The sequence below is a fragment of the Miniopterus schreibersii genome (assembly GCF_964146895.1).
Source record: "Miniopterus schreibersii genome assembly, chromosome: 1".
In the NCBI taxonomy this organism is placed as follows: domain Eukaryota; kingdom Metazoa; phylum Chordata; class Mammalia; order Chiroptera; family Miniopteridae; genus Miniopterus; species Miniopterus schreibersii.
The window spans coordinates 41338830-41355913 of record NC_138101.1 but is presented as its reverse complement, the minus strand read 5'-3'; the positions used below and the strand labels follow the sequence as shown (position 1 = coordinate 41355913).

Genomic DNA, 17084 nt, shown 5'->3' with positions numbered 1-17084 from the left:
ATGTTATGTTTGCTTAAACTTAACTTTCATGAGGCTTACACTGATCACCCTGTTTAAAATCAAATCCCCTTACCTGTTTCCATATACACACTTCTCTTCCCCCTGCTCTAGTGTTCCTGTTTATATCTCTTTAAAAACTAGATACATTTGGGGTTTTGCATATGCAGATTCAGTCATTGTATGAAACAAATTTGGAGGGGGGAAATGTTATGTTGTTGCTCACAGGTACTGTGTAGTTAAGTCTGCTGTGGTTGCATCTGTACTAAACGGGTACAGGCTCTTTTTTTCTTGTCATTATTTCCTTAAAATTACAGTATAACAGCTATTTACATAGCATTTACATTGTATTAAATATTATAAGTCACCTAGAGATGATTTAAAGTATAGAGGAGCATGTGCGTAGGATATATGCAAATACTAAGCCATTTTATGTAAGGGACTTAAGCATCCTCAGATTTTGTTACCTGCGATGGGAGGGGGTCCTGGAACCTATCCCCCATAAATACTAGGGGGCAGCTGTACTGTGTTTATGATTATCATCCGTGTGCCTCCCCAACCCCCCAACTAAATGTTAGCTTCCTCAGCTTCCTGAGGGCAGGGATGTTTTTGTGTAGTTTACTGAAGAGGCTAGAACCACACTCGGTACATAGCAAGTTGTCAATAAATTCTTGTTTGATTCCGCTCCTCACTCTTTGATTTCCTTTCTGTTGATATCACTACCCGTTATTCAGAAGTGAAATCTTGATGCCACTTTAGCTTCTGACATATCTTTGCTTTCTATTCCCTACATTCATTTAATGACTTAGTGTCTTAAATTAGCTTAACCCAGGGCCTAACATGTAGTAACCCCCGTATATTAACTGTATCACTGTCACCGTTGCTTTTACAGGAGCTCTTGGCAGCCTCTGTATGTGTTTCTGTTCTGTGCTCGAGTCATCCCTTCTCACTATTGCAGTAGGCAGTAGGCTGCTTAACAGTCTCCCTTTTAAATGTCTGCCTGTCACCTTTTCCTTCAGTCTAACCCTTCCTTCTAGTGTGACTCTTCCACAGTTCCTTTAGTTTTCTAATACACAGGCAGGATTGCCTTAACTCCCTCTTCAAAAACTTGTCTCTTCATTGTCTACGTGGGACATTCCAAACATTCAGGTCCTCCTATCTTAATTTCCCAGGCTCATCACTCACTATGGTTTTCTACTCCTGGAGTATCTCATTCACGTTCATACATCTACATTTGTGCAGGTAGTATTTCTTTAGTCTGGACTACCTCTTCCTAAATGCTTACATTTTCATTTAAAGCTCTTAACTCTCAAGTGGTACTTTGTTCCTGAACCCTAAATTAAAAGAAACCAGTCGGGTCATTCAGTGCCCTTTCCTTGTCCTCGACGTGTTATTTTATAACTCGACTCTTCTTTAAAGCCTCTGCCCTCCCCCACAGATACTCCTAGTTCCCCCGTAAGTGAAATGAGACCAGCCAGGTTTCTTGTGAACAAATTTATGATGTAGACCGAATTTCTTACTCTGTTTTCCTGTACTTGAATCTTAATGGTTTAGTTACTGTTTTCATTTGTCCTCTTTGGGATCTTGTATCAGTTATTACCACCTCCCCCATACTCCTTTATCTTGAGTGTCTGCTATTTCATTAACTACTACTCTCTGCCTACAACTTAAGGTAACTATCCTAATGAAACTTTACCTCAAACTTAGTATTTTCTTCTTTAAATATTTTAAGACAGCAATCTTATTGACTCCGTTACCAGAAAGGGGACCTGGCCCTGAGAGGGTCTGCCTAGGGCCAGCGGGTAGTGTGTGGGTTCTTGACTTCCTGCAGGAAAGATTTCACAGCATGAGTTCAGATGAATTTTAGACGACTTTTATTAGAGCTAGGGGAAGTAAAACAAGGAAGGGCTGAGGAAATGACCCTAGGCTGGTCTGCTTTTGCTCACTAAGAATAAGAAGTCAGAGAAGCTCTGGCTGGTGTCCCTGAGTGGTTAGAGCATGGTCCCTGCACACTGGAAGGATCAAGGGCACCATTTGGGCGTTGCAGGTTCCAACCTGTTGGGGTGCCTGCAGGAGGCAACCAACCAATGTTTGTGTCTCTCTCTCACCTCCCTCCCTCCCTGCCACTCTCTAAAAAAATCAATGGAAAAAATACTCTCAGATGAGGGTTAACAAAACCAAAAAAAGAAGTCAGAGAAAAGGGGGCCTTGGGACAGGTTCAGGGAGGGTTGCCCCGAATGAACCCACTGCCAATTGCTTTCCTGGTTGTAAGTCTCCTGGGGTCCCTTGGAGTTTAAGAGGTAGGAGCCTGTCAGGGAAGGGAATGGAATGGGCATGTTCCTGGAGGGAGAGCTCCTTGGGACCTTCCTTTTCAGGGGATTTAAAGGCTGGGCGTTTAGGGGAGGATCATTAGAATGTTCATCAACTTTATGCTGATGAACAAAAAATGAAATTTTTTCTCTTATTTTGTCTGTTCTTGGGTGTGGTTGGCAAATGGCACTAATTGGATTTCTGTTGTCTCCCTGAGTAGGGTGACTTAAGCTATTTACCTTGTGGTTTCGGAGAAGTGGAAACCATTTACTCTTAAGGGAAGATAGGATTTATTACATGTCTGAAAAGTGCTCTTGAACTATCTCAGTTTCTCCTGTCCCACTTATCCTGGCTTACTAGCTTGTCTCAACTCTACATTTTACATTTTTAATCCTCAATTTAGGATCATTTGCCTGCTCCCCCATTTGGTAAACCAAAGAGGTAGAAGAAGCAATTCCTAGAAGAAGTTGGCTTAGGAAACAAGTTATAAAGGCAAAGAAAGAGCCTTGGAGTTTGGGATTGAGGAAGCTAATGCTAAGCCTCCTGGAAGGGAAGGGGAAGGAGTAGAGAGAGGAAGGGGAAGGCACTGCTCCTCCATTATTCTAATGAACTACGGCAGAGATCACCAATGGCACCTTTACGGCTAAATCCTGTTACCTCTTTTCAGTTCTTACTGTGATTTGCCTTCCTTCATGAAACTCTTCCCATGGAAGCCGCTTTCTCCTCATGGCCTTCCTGTGCCTAATTAGGCCTTTCTAAAGTCTCATTTACTCATTTAAGTATTGGATATTCCCTCTTGCTTTCCCCTCACACACACACATAAATATACACATGCATAGTTATAACTTTTTCCTTTTAGTAATCTCATTTAATTCATTAGATTCAACTACCACCTGCAGATTTATGATGCCTCTTAAATCTGTATCTGTCATGTCTAATTCTTAGTTTTGAGAGCTCCATGCCTTATAAATCCTTTTGCAGCCATAGTCTCAGATCTTTCCCCAAAAAAGTTTCACTATAACCTCTGAATTTGTGCTCCATTTTTTAGTGAGTCCAAAGTTAGTAAGATCTATGAGGTTATCAAAATAATAGCCTTAGAATTTCAAAATTTAGAAACAAGAGTAAATGCCTTGCCCTTAAAGGTGATCTCTAAAGTTTGATATCTAGGTTCTTTCTATTGCCTAAGGGCCAGCTTTCACTGAACTCTGTAAAGCCTGAGGCATTAGCATACCTGAGACAGCCACACCCTCACTGTAAGACCTACCCTAGCCTATCACTCCCACCCAGATCAAGGTCATAAGGGCTTAGACGAAAGCTTGCTTTCTGATTTAAACTTTTCCATTTTTAAAAAGTTCTTCCCCTCCCTTGAATGCTAATCACAGTTTCCTCCTGCCACTGACAAATAGAAAAATCCAGCCAAATAAAAATTCCTATCCTGGCCAAGTCAAAAGTCTTGAACTTCACTTGTTATTTTGATCTCCCCAAAAGTTATTTCCTGTACTTTTCTCAAGGTTTCTGTTCCTACAGACATAATACAGATTAAAACATGTATTATTCCCAATTCTGAATTGGAGAGGCTTTATATCAGTGGCCTCAGTTGCTTTGAAAATATTTTTCTGGCACACCCTTCACCCCCACTTCCACTCCTCTCTTCCTAACACTTACCCGTTCATTCCTTCAGAGTTAGAGCAACACAGGACAACCACAGCCTCCCTCTTCACTGAAGCTCAGGCAGAGAAAGCACTTTTCCTAAGAGTGGGCAGGTGGCGGCAGCACAGCACGGCTCTTTCTGATGAGCTGAGCTACACGTGCTCTTCCTTTTAAAGCCACCAATCATCTATGGTCCCTCCTCCCTTGCAGTGACCTAGGTAGTGAAAGTCACTAAATAATTACTGTTTTCTTCCTAGTCCTGAAAAGCCAAAAGTTCCTCTCCCCATCTTTCAACTGGAGCTTGTGTACTTCTAGAGGAGCACCAAAAATTTCTAGGGGTTGCTACTAGGACAGTTTCTAGAACTTCAGCTTCCATTTGAATGCTTTCCTGAAGTCTATCTGCCTGAGAAAGTATCTTTTTTTCTAGAGATTCTCCTTAACTATTTTCCTTTTCAGGAATAAAAGACTTATCTCTACCCCCAAAAGAATGTATGATGCATTGCCCCAGGGTGTAAAAACTTTAAAAGTGGGCAAAACCTAGCAGGGATAATTTGAAAAGGCAGGAGTATCTAGCAAAAGCAAACAAAGACTTTAAAAATGAAGTCAGATATTTTCTGATGAAAAATAAATTGATTTGGCTTATGAGCTTGTCTTTGAGCTCTGGTTTCATTAGTCAGGATATTGTGACATTTTCCATAAACTGAGTATCATTGTTTTAACACAAAATATTTAAAATACATATAAAATACAGAGAACACTAGGTTATGGGCAGGGAGTACATAGTTTGAAAATATCTGTAAGGGGAAATGCAAACAAAGGAGTTGGAAGATTTTTCCTACTTTATGAACCAAAGAGGAAAATTTAATAGTTAAAATAGCTTAAGAGATACCATTGGACTTTTAAACATTCTTAATTTTTTACTATGAAAGTAATATGTTTTCATTTTGACAAATAGAAACAATGTACAGTTACATAAAGTAAAATTGAAAGTCTCATCTTTCAGCTACCCCTCTCCAGTCCCACTCTCTAGTCACTAGTAAGCCTTTGATATGTATCCTTAGTTTTGTTTGGTTTTTGGTATTTCTACAAATAGCCTCACATAAGGGTGGCCTTCCCCTATAAATGGGAGAATTGGCCTGCAGTGTGTCTTTTTTTTTTTTTTCTCCTACCAAATGTAAATTGTGAGCATTTTTTCCAAGTATATAGAATACTTTTCAAGACTGCCTGGTGTTCTGTGAAGGTGTATTGTTAATTTGTCCCCACCATTTGATGGATTTACCTTTTTTTACCTTTACTACCATTATTAATTTTTCAGTTGACATTATTATTTCTAATCCTCACCTGAGGATATTTTTTCCATTGCTTTTCATAGAGAGAAAAAGGGGGGGGGGGCCGATATGAAAGAGACACATCTGTTGGTTGCCTCCTGCACATGCCCCTACTAGGGCCAGGGATGGAGCCTGTAATCGGTACGTGCCCTTGTCCGGAATTGAACCCAGGACCCTTCAGTCTTCAGGCTGACACTCTAACCATTGAGCCAAACTAACTAGGGTTCAGTAGACATTATTGAACCTATATTTTTTCACTAGTGATAGTCATTTTATAAAAAATAAATTCTTAGGATAAGCAGTTTGTAATTTTCATAGTCTTTCAAATTACCTTTCCTAAAATGTAAATATTTATATCCATAGCAGTATAGAAAACAACTTATTTTCCAAAATTTATGCTGTTACCTTTTTTTTTGCCAAATTAATGAACGAGATATGGTACTTTGTTATTTTAATTAGGTTTCTTTAGTGATTATGAAGCTATGTATTTCTTTATCATTTACCCATTTTAAAATTAGGTTTTTCTCATTAATCTTGATCCTTTAAAAATGTTTTCTCTTTATAGTATGTTATAGGATAGTAAGAAGCTAGGAAAATTCCAGGACAAGTGGAATAGGGAAACTAAGAGAGTTAAATAGCATTTTACAGCCAACTGGTAAATCCTATCTCCCCTAAACCTAGGACACTTAAGAGTAAATGGTTTGCATTTCTCCTCCTCAGCCAGAGACTAAATAGCTTAAGTCACCCTACTCAGGGAAACAGATAACAGAAATCCAGTTAGTGCCATTTGCCTACCACACTCAAGGACAAAGTAAGAGAATACATCTCATTTTTTGTTCATCAGCATAGAGCTGATGAATATTCTATTGATACTCTGCTAAGACCTCCCCTAAACACCTCACCTGAACACCCAGCCTTTAAAACCCCTGAAAAGGAAAGTCCCGAGGAGCTCTCCCTCTGTGGAACACTCCCATGCCATTCCTTTCCCCCACAGGCTCCTACCTCCTAAACTCCAAAGAACCTCAGGAGACTTGCAACCAGGGGAGCAATTGGCAGCGACAGCTATTCTGGGCTAACCCCCAACCTGTCTCCAAGGCCCCCTTCTCTCTGACTTCCCTGTGAGCCAAAGCAACCCAGCCTAGGCTCTCCTGTTGCTTCTTATGTCCTTCCTTATTTCACGTCAGCTTAGATATCTGCACTATGTCTTGATCTAAATCTTTCCTTCAAGGAGACAAGAACCCAGTTCTTGTCATCTCAATGGTTAACAATGTCTTAGAGAGAGTGGCAGGGAGAAATAGAGAAAGACTTCAGTTGGTTGCCTCCCTGACACGCCCTGACCTGGGCCAGGGATGGAGTCTGCAACTGAGGTATGTGCCCTTGGTCCGAATATAAGCTAGGACCGGTCAGTTCAAGGGACGATGCTCTAACCGGTAAGCAAAACTGGTTAGGGCAAAAATATCTCTTTTATTTTGCCAAATTAATGAACGAAGCATGGTACCTTGTTATTTTAATTTAGATTTCTTTAGTAATTATAAAGCTACATATTTCTTTATCATTCACCCATTTTAAAATTAGAATTTTATCATGAATTTGGTCTTGATACTTTAAAAATATTTTCTCCTTATAGTGATTGGAATATGATCTTGATCAAATAATGAATTGAGCTATATGCCTTTAAATTTTATGGTATCCCAGTTTTCATATGATAAAATTACATTATGTGACAACTTTTTTCCATGGTAAATTCCAGTGTTATCATTCTGTTTTATTTAATCCTTTAACAGTTAAGAGAAGAAAGCCGGAGGCTGGCTTTGGCTGCCAAAAGAGAAAAGAGAAAGGAGAAGAGAAGAAAGAAAAAGGAAGAACAAAGAAGAAAACTAGAAGAAATTGAAGCCAAAAATAAAGAGAACTTTGAACTCCAAGCTGCTCAAGAAAAAGAAAAGCATAAAGTTGAAGGTATTTTCTCTAAAAACCATCTAATGTATTATATGAATATAATACATTCTATTGAAAATTATATTTTTAAATATCAGCAACTTAGGTAAAAATAGATTTCTAAGTTATTAAGCCCTTAAAGTATTTACATGCTATTTTTATTTCATTATGAGGAATTTCAAACCTATAGAGAAATTGAAAGAATGATAAACACCTGAATACACTTTACCTAGATTTTATTTATTATTATTATTTATTATTATTGTTATGTTTTAATGCTCACTTGAGTATATTTTTTACATTGCTTTTTTTTAAATGTTTTAATTTATCTCTATTGTTGAAAGTATAATAAATATCCCTTTTTTCTCCCATTGATCCCCTTTCCCCTGTACTCCTACCCCCAGCCCTTCACACTATTGTCTGTGTCCATGGGGTATGCATATAAGTCCTTTGATTAATCTCTCCCCACCCACTAACCCACTCCCACCTTCCCTCTGAGATTCATCAGTCTGTTCCATGCTTCTGTGTCTCTGGATCTATTTCGTTCATTGGTTTATTTTGTTCATTAGGTTCCACATATGAGTAAGATCATGTGATACTTGTCTTTCTCTGACTGGATTATTTCACTTAGCATAATACTCTCCAGGTCCTACCGTGCTGTCTCAAAGGGTCAGGGATCCTTCATTTTTTTACAGCTGCGTAGTATTCCATGGTGTAAATGTCCAAGAAGATCCTTGATATGATTTCACTCTTGAACTTGTAGAGACTTGTTTTGTGTCCTAGCATGTGGTCTATCTTTGAGAATGTCCCATGTGCACTTGAGAATGTATATTCTGCAGCTTTGGGGTGAAATGTTCTATAAGTGTCAATTAAATTTATCTGATCTAGTATGTCATTTAGAGTCACTGTTTCCTTGTTGATTTTTTTGTTTTAATATGTCTTTATTGACTTCAGAGAGAGGAAGGGAGAGGGAGAGAGAGATAGAAACATCAATGATAAGAGGGTCATGGATCGGCTGCCTCCTGCACACCCCCTACTGGGGATCAAGCGGGAAACCCAGGTAAGTGCCCTGACCGGGAATCAACTGCCATCTCCTGAATCATAGGTCGATGCTCGACTGCTGAGCCACACCACGCTGGCTGGGCTCTTTGTTGATTTTTTGTCTGGAAAATCTATCTAGTGAAGTTAGTGGGGAGTTAAAGCCCCCTACTATGACTATCTCAATCTCTCCCTTAAAGTCCTTCGGAAGTTTTTTATTTTTATTTTCTTCCAGCCTGTGTCTTTTGTTCTGAGATGGGCTCTTATAGACAGCATATATTTGGGTCATGTTTTCTTATCCATTCAGCTACCCTGTGTCTTTTGATTGGAGCATTTATCCATTTGTAGTTAAGATTATTATTGATAGGTACTTATCTATTGCCATTTTATTTCTTTATGCCTATGTTTCTCTTTCTGTCTTTTTCAAGTTATTACAGCAGTCCCTTTAACATTTCTTGCATTGCTGGTTTGGTGATGATAAACTTCTTTAGCCTTTTTTTGTCTGGGAAGCTCTTTATTTCACCACCTATTTTGAATAATAGCCTTGCTGGATAGAGTAGTCTTGGTTTCAGATTCTTGCTTTTTATTACCTTGAATACTTCATGCCATCTCTTCTGGCCTGTAGTTTCTGTTGAGAATCAGCTGACATCCTTATAGGAGCTCTTTTGTAGGTAACAGATTACTTTTCTCCTGCTGACTTTAGGATTCTCTCTTTGTCTTAAATTTTTGGCATTTTAATTATGATGTGTCTGAGAGTGGGCCTCTTTGGATTCTTCTTGCTTAGGATTCTGTGCCTCCTGAACTTGTGTACGACTTTTTCCTTGACAAGGATAGGGAAGTTTTCTGCCATTATTTCTGCAAATAGGTTCTCTAACCCTTGCTTACTTTCTACATCTTTTCAGAAAGAGTGGAAGCGAGAGTGAGAAACATCGATGTGAGAGAGACATATTGTTTGGTTGCCTCCCACACGGGGATCGAGCTTGCAGCTAAGGTACATGCCCTTGGCTGGAATAGAATCTTGGACCCTTCAGTCCATGGGCCAGTACTCTAACCACCGGTTAAAACCAGCTAGGGCAGCCTAGATTTTAAAAAATAAACAGTTTAGCCTTAGCTGGTTTGGCTCAGTGGTTAGAGCATGGCCTGTGGACTGAAGGGTCCAGGGTTCAGTTCCAGCCAAGGCATGTACCTCGGTTATAGACTGGATCCCAATCCCGGTCTGGGTGCGTGCGGGAAGCAACCAAACAATGTGTCTCTCACATCAATATTTCTATCTCTCTTTCTCTTCCACTCTCTGAAAAACAATGGAAAAAATATCCTCAGGTGAGGATTAAAAAAACAGAAATGAAACAAAACATTTTACCCATTTACTTCGTCTTCTTTTCCTCTAAATATGTATACAGATTTTTTTTCTAAGCCATCTGAAAGTAAATTGCAGACATTCTAACATTGCACCTGTAAAACTTCAACATGTATCTGACATTTGCTTACATAATTGTAATACCTAAAAAAATTAACAGTAATTTGTTAATATCATCTATAATCCAGACCATATTCAGATTTTTCTCAAATGAGGAAATTACCTTTAAGGACGTTCTAATTAAAGATTATTTGAGATGAGGATATTATGAGGAGGAGCCATTGCTACTAAACTACCAAATATGTATGCAGTGTGTGTGTAAATTTCTCCCTCCTCTGGTCTTTTACTTTGAAAAAAATTTGACTTAAAGAAATGTTTAAGGATTTATATGATGAACACCTGAGAATATCACCTAGGTTCTTAAAACATTTTGGCACATTTGTTTTATCTTTCTTCTCTTTTTTTGAACAGTTTGCATGTAAGATATACACATCATGTGAAATCACCCCTAAATACTTGAGTATGTATTTCCCAGAAAAATGACATATTTTACATAACCACAATGTTATTATACCCCCAAAATTTAATTATATAAAATATGTAATATATAGTATATATTCATATTTACAAGATTGTTCCCAAAATAATCTCTTGGAACTGCCTGCTATACATTGTTTTGGCCTTAGGGGCTGAGAATAGATCGGTCATATACCTCTCATTACTGATGAATGCTGGAATGACTGATGACTTTATTTCTAATAGTAGTAAAGTAACTTCTGGTTTTATTTTTCTTGAAGTGCTTAAAGCTAAGTATATTCTAAGAATTCTTAGAATTTGCTAATTAATTATTTCTACTTTTACAGATGAGCCTGAAGTCTTGACAGAGCCTCCAAGTGCCACAACCACTACTACTATAGGTATATCTGCAACCTGGACAACTTTGGCAGGTTCCCATGGTAAAAGAAATAATACCATAACTACAACCAGTTCAAAGAGGAAAAACAGGAAAAATAAAATTACTCCAGAAAACGTTCAAATTATATTTGATGATCCACTACCAATCTCATACAGTCAGCCAGAGAAGGTGAACGGAGGAGAGTCAAAAAGCAGCAGTACCAGCGAGAGTGGGGACAGTGATAACATGAGGATTTCCAGCTGCAGTGATGAAAGTAGTAACAGCAATAGCAGCCGAAAGAGTGACAATCATTCACCTGCTGTGGTCACTGCCACTGTGACCAACAAGAAACAGCCATCAGTTCTGGTTACATTTCCAAAGGAGGAGAGAAAATCTGTTTCTGGCAAGGCTTCAATAAAGTTAGTTCCAATTTTTATTTTTATAATTTCTAGTAGCATCATTAAATGCTTTGTTGCTGAGTTTTTTTGTAAAGTAATCAAAGAATGGCAGAACAAGGATTTGCGTTTGTTTTACTAAAGAAGACACAATTTCATTTCATTTGAATAATAAAGCTACTTTTTAGATTTTGTATTAATAAGAGAGAAAATTATTTTTACTGTGTAATTCATTTTGGTGGTTAAACTTAGCCCATGAAAAGTATTGATTATGGGTTTTCAGGGATTACTGTGATTAAAGTCTGGTAAATTTTAACTCTAGATACCATCTTTTTTATTTTTATTTTTTTTTAGTTTTTCCTCTTTTTTAATTTAGTTTTGGTTTTGCTCAAGCCCTCTCCCAGCCCCCACCCACCAACATCTGTCAGCCTGCTGTATATGAGTCTCTCTCTTATTTTGTTAGTTCATTTTGTTCATTAGATTGCACATACGAGTGAAATTATGTGCTACTTGTCTTTCTCTGGCTTGCTTATTTCACTTAGCATAATGCTCTCTAGGTTCATCCATGCTGTTGCAAAGGGTAAGATTTCCTTTTTTTATGGCCGAGTAGTATTCCATTGTGTATCACAGCTTTTTTTTATCCACTCATCTACTGGTTGACACTTGGACTGCTTCCATATCTTGGCTGTTGTAAATAACACTGCAGTGAACATAGGGGTGCATATATTCTTTCAAATAAGTGTTTCAAGTTTCTTAGTATAAATTCCCAGAAGTGGAATTGCTGGGTCTTAAGGCAGTTCCATTTTTAATTTTTTGAAGTAACTCCATACAGCTTTTCACAGTGGCTGCACCAATCTGCATTTCCACCAACAGTGCATGGGGGTTCCCTTTTTTCCACATCCTGGCCAACACTTGTTTGTTGGTTTATTGATGGCCATTCTAACAGGTGTGAGGTATTATTTCCTTGTGGTTTTAATTTACATTTCTCTGATGATTAATGACCTTGAGCATCTTTCCATATGTCTATTTGCCTTCTGTATGTCCTCTTTGGAAAACTCTCTTTCACCCATTTTTTAATTGGATTGTTTGCTTTTTAGGTGGTGGTGTATAAATTCTTTATAAATTTTGGATATTAACCTTTTATCTAATGCATCTGCAGATATGTTCTCCCATTCAGTGGGTTGTCTTTTCATTTTGTTGATGGTTTTCTTTGCTATGTAAAAACTTTTTAATTTGATGTAATCCCATTTGTTAATTTTTTCTTTTGTTTTTCCTTGCTCTAGTGGGGGAGGGGGACATCCAGACTGCAGGCCTTATAGGGCCCGAGAAATCATTTGGTCTGGCCCTGCCAAGGCAACTTGAAGTAGGCAGGACTTGAAATTCAGTAAATCTAGGAGCTTTTTTCATAGCTAATTTTTAAGTTGATAATTTTGTATGGCCCGCAAAGGATGTTATAAATATCCAAGTGGCCCTTAGCAGAAAAAAGGTTCCCCAACCCTACTCTAGGAGATATATCAGAAGAAAATACTGCTACAAAAAATGTCCCAGATTTTATTGCCTATGTTTTCTTCTAGGATTTTTATGGGTCGAGATTAATATTTAAGTATTTAATCCGTTTTGAGTTTATTTTTGTGTATGGTGTAAGAAGATGGTCTACTTTCATTTTTTTGTACTTATCTGTCCAATATTTCCAATACCACTTATTGAATAGATTATCTTTACCCCGTTGTATGTTTTTGCCTTCTTTGTCAAATATTGACTGTAGCCCTCACCAGTGTGGCTTAATGGTTACAACATCAGTCTAGGCACCTAGGAGTCATGGGTTTGATTTCCGGTCTAGGGCATGTATCTGGGTTGCAGGTTCGATCCCCAGTTGTTCAGCCAGTCCAAGTATCGTACTCCCTCTTTCTCCCTCTCTATCCCTCTCTCTCGCTTTCTCTCCCTGCTCCCTCCATCCCTCCCTTTTACTCTCTAAAAATCAATGGAAAAATATCCTTGGGTGAGGATATTAACAAAACAAAGAAACAAAAACAAAATATTAATTTACTATAAAGGTGTGGGTTTATTTCTAAGCCCTCTATTCTGTTCCATTAATATATATGTCTGTTTTTATGCCAGTACCATGACGTTTTGATTACTGTGTCCTTATAGTATAGTTTGATAATAGGTAGCATGATTCCTCCAACTTTGCTCTTCTTTCTTATGGTTGCTGTTGTTGTTTGGGGTCTTTTGTGGTTCCATGTAAATTTTTGGAATATTTGTTCTAGTTCTGTGAAATACGCCATTGGTGTTTTGATAAGAATTGAGTTGAATCTACAGATTGCTTTGGGTAGTATGGACATTTCACTTATTTTTATTTTATTATTTATTTTTAATATGTCTTTATCAGTTTCAGAGAGAGGATGGGAGAGAGAGTTGAAACATCAGTGATGAGAGTTGTCACTGATCGGCTGCCTCCTGCACGCCCCCAGCTGGGGATCAAGCCCGCAACCCAGGCATGTGCGGTGACTAGGAATCGAATCACGATCTCCTGGATCTTGGTTCAACGCTCAGCCGCTGAGCCACACCCGACCGGGCAGTATGGACATTTTAATTATGTTGATTCATCCTATCCATAAACACAGTAAATGCTTCCACTTATTTGTATCTTCTTCAGTTTCTTTCTTCACTGTTTTATAATTTTCTGTGTACAGTTCTTTTATGTCCTTGGTTAGATTTATCCCCAGATATTTTATTATTTTTGAAGAAATTGTGAATGAGAATGTTTTCTTAGTTTCCCTTTCTGATAGTTCATTATTGGTTTATAAAAATAATGCTGATTTCTGGATATTTATTTTGTATCCTGCTACTTTACTGAATTTATCAGTTCTGGTATTCTTTTTGTTGGAATTGTTAGGGTTCTATATACACAATATCATGTCATCTGCAAATAATGACAGTTTTACTTCCTTTTCAATTTGGATGCCTTTTATTTCTGATTGCTATTGCTAGGACTTCCAGTACTATGTTGAATAAGAGTGGTGAAGGCAGACATCCCTGTCTTGTTCTTGATCTTAAGGGAGACACTTGTAGTTTTGGTCCATTGAATATGATGTTGGCTGTACGGTTGTCATATGTGGCCTTTATTACTTGAGGTATCGTCCTTCTAGTCCCACTTTGCTGAGAGATTTTAGCATAAAGGAGTGCTGGGTTTTATCGAATGCTGTTTTTCATTTATTGATATGATCATGTACTTTTTATACTTTATTTCGTTTATGTGGTGTATCATGTTTACTGATTTGTGGGTATTTTACCAGCCTTGCATTTCCAGAATAAATCCCACCTGATCATGGTGTATGATGTTTTTAATGTGTTGCTGGATGCAGTTTGCTAATATTTTGTTGAGGATTTTAGCATCTGTGTTCATTGAGAATATTGGCCTATAATTTTATTTGTCCTGTCTTTATCTGGTTTTGTAATTAGGATAATGCTGGCCTAGTAAAATTAACCTGGGAGTCTCCCATCTTCTTGAAGTTTTTGGAATAGTTTGAGGAAAGTGTTCATTTTTTGAATGTTTAGTAAAATTCACTTGTGAAGCCATTTAGTCCAGGACTTTATTGGGAGTTTTTTGATTACTGCTTCAGTTTCACTAGTTATAACCTGTCTATTCAGATGCTCTGACTCCTCCTGATCCAGTTTTGGAAGATTATTATATGTTTCTAGGAATTTATCCATTTCTTCCAGAATGTCCAATTGTTTGCATATAGTTCTCTAGAAACTATCTTTTTAAATATTGTCTTTTCATATTATGCTAAGTATTGGAAAGTGAAAAGTAAGTTCCTCATTTGGTCACCATATTTAATCTATAAATAAAACAATAAAATCATGTAATTGGTAGCCTTTATCACTTAAAAATTCTACATCTGCTCCATATTTCATGTAATTTTCCTCCCTCTGTTAAAGATTGTCAGAGACTGTCAGTGAAGTGACCAGTAATTCTCTGTCCACTTGCACAAAATCTGGTCCATCGCCCCTTTCTTCTCCAAATGGGAAGTTAACAGTAGCAAGTCCTAAACGTGGACAAAAGAGGGAGGAAGGATGGAAAGAAGTTGTAAGAAGGTGAGTAATTGTTTACTTGATTGTTTTTCTCAGTTTTTTTAATGTGCTGTATTCTCTAGTGAAATGTGGTTTATTACCTTACAATTAAATTCCTCTAAGTATTCCAAAGGTTGCACATTGGTGGCCCAAGGCTGAATCTAGCTAACAGAGACAACCTACATCATATTTTAGATGAAAAAAAAGTATATTAATATTCTTAAAATTGGGAGCTTTTTACATAAAACGATGATCCTTAAAGGTACTGGTACTTATTAGAGAACTAATTTAATTTCTTTAAGGTGATAGTGTTTTCAAATTTGTAATCCCAGAGCCCATGTAATGTCTACTGAATGCTTGTAAAATGAGTAAATATTGGTTTTAAACTTCTGGTCTTTAAATTATGGGATACCTTTATTTGAAGGATTTTAGGACTAAAATAGTATTTTATTATATTTTGCTTGGGATTTTTTAACTCATATGACTCAAATAGTAAATATTCCTGAAACTAAAAGGTGGTAAGATGCTACAGAAAGGATGTGACCCATTATAAATCTTTGATAACCTATTTTAAAGTATGCCCCAGAAATTCCATCAAAAAATTAAACTTTTGATTATTTGAAACAAGTGCTTTCTTTATCTCTATCTCTGTCTTTGTCTCATGCATGCACACTAACTTATTCTCACACACTATTGAAGTCATTGAAATCACAATACCAGAGTACTCTTTATACAAAAGTAAGGTAATTCAATTTTTCTCCTTGAATTTCATATTGCGATATACAAAGACATTTCTAACTTATTTGAAAATAATAATCACTGACTCATTATTATTCTCTTTAGGCAAGAAAGAACTGTCAAGTAATTTCTATAATGTATATAAAAGGGCAGGGATAATACCTTACATTTTAAAAATATAACATTTTAATTTAATATTTAATCAATGATTCTAAGTAGTTGTCCATTAAAGCATAATTGGCTTATTCTGTTTATTGAAAGTTATGCTGTATTTCTTTTAGAAGTATTTTTTAATTTAGACTTGTCAGAAATTTGTATCTACCTTTCCTGAGTTTGAATGTTTAAAATTGTAATTTTGCAAGTGTTAGATACATTTTGCTTTATTGAAATCCCAGTGGGCTTTTTTTCTCACACTACTGAACATCCTTTTAGTGAGTTTCCATATCTGGATAATTTTAATGCCGCCAGAAGAATGCAGGGAAACAATAAATTTTCAGTTTTAGAGAATAAAAAGAAAAATGTGAATCAATCACCAAAATGTGAATCAGTCACCCAAATGTGCCCACAGAAAACCATTCTTGACTCCTTGGGCTGGATTAGATGCTTCAACCATTGTTTATTTAGTATACCCTATTAAAGCCCTCATGGTCTGGTATTATAGTTCTCTAACTTGGTGTCTACATAGTATACATGTGGGCAGGAACCCATTTCTCTCTAATTTGCTATTTTATTTGCATTAGCACATTGCATGTCTTCATAGTATGTACTTTATAGACATTTATGAAGGTTGAAAGTCAGCAAAACAATCTTTGGTAATGAGATGTGAAGCTATGGTAAAGCTTTCTCTCTCTATTCTTTTCTTACCCTCTTCTCACTGTCCTTTCCTCTCCCCTTCCTTTCCTCTCCCTCTCTTCCTTCTTCCTGTCATTCCTAGTTGCCTTTTATCACCTAGAGTGAGAATAGATAGAAAACGCTTATTTAACAATAATCTATTCTGTATTTTCAGAAGCATATTTTAATAATACTGTCTTATTTTAATCACAACCACTGAGGCTAATGATTTATCTTAATTTATGTTTGCAACTTTTAAATAGGTCGAAGAAAGTGTCTGTTCCATCAACTGTGATATCCAGAGTGATTGGAAGAGGAGGCTGTAACATTAACGCTATTCGGGAGTTCACGGGTGCACACATAGATATTGATAAGCAGAAAGACAAGACAGGAGACCGGATAATAACTATAAGGCAAAACTTTATCTCTTACGTTTTCTTCTTTTGTGTTTTATTGCACTATAGCTTAATGAAATACAAGCATTTGAGTTTTCAATGGAACTTTGTATTTAATAGCATATTTTTTAAAAGTGGGAA

The 17084-nt window shown here is 37.0% G+C and overlaps 1 protein-coding gene across 6 annotated transcripts in view; it reads left to right on the top strand.

Moving 5' to 3' along the window:
- The window catches only part of ANKRD17 (ankyrin repeat domain 17), a 159026-nt gene that overhangs the window by 120973 nt on the left and 20969 nt on the right, over positions 1-17084 (top strand). For all 6 annotated transcript variants that reach the window (XM_081150791.1, XM_081150788.1, XM_081150787.1 and 3 more), the window contains 4 exons: positions 7070-7241; positions 10479-10929; positions 14848-15003; positions 16812-16961. In XM_081150791.1, the coding sequence (XP_081006917.1) occupies positions 7070-7241; positions 10479-10929; positions 14848-15003; positions 16812-16961 (929 nt within the window). The remainder of the gene's footprint in view (positions 1-7069; positions 7242-10478; positions 10930-14847; positions 15004-16811; positions 16962-17084) is intronic.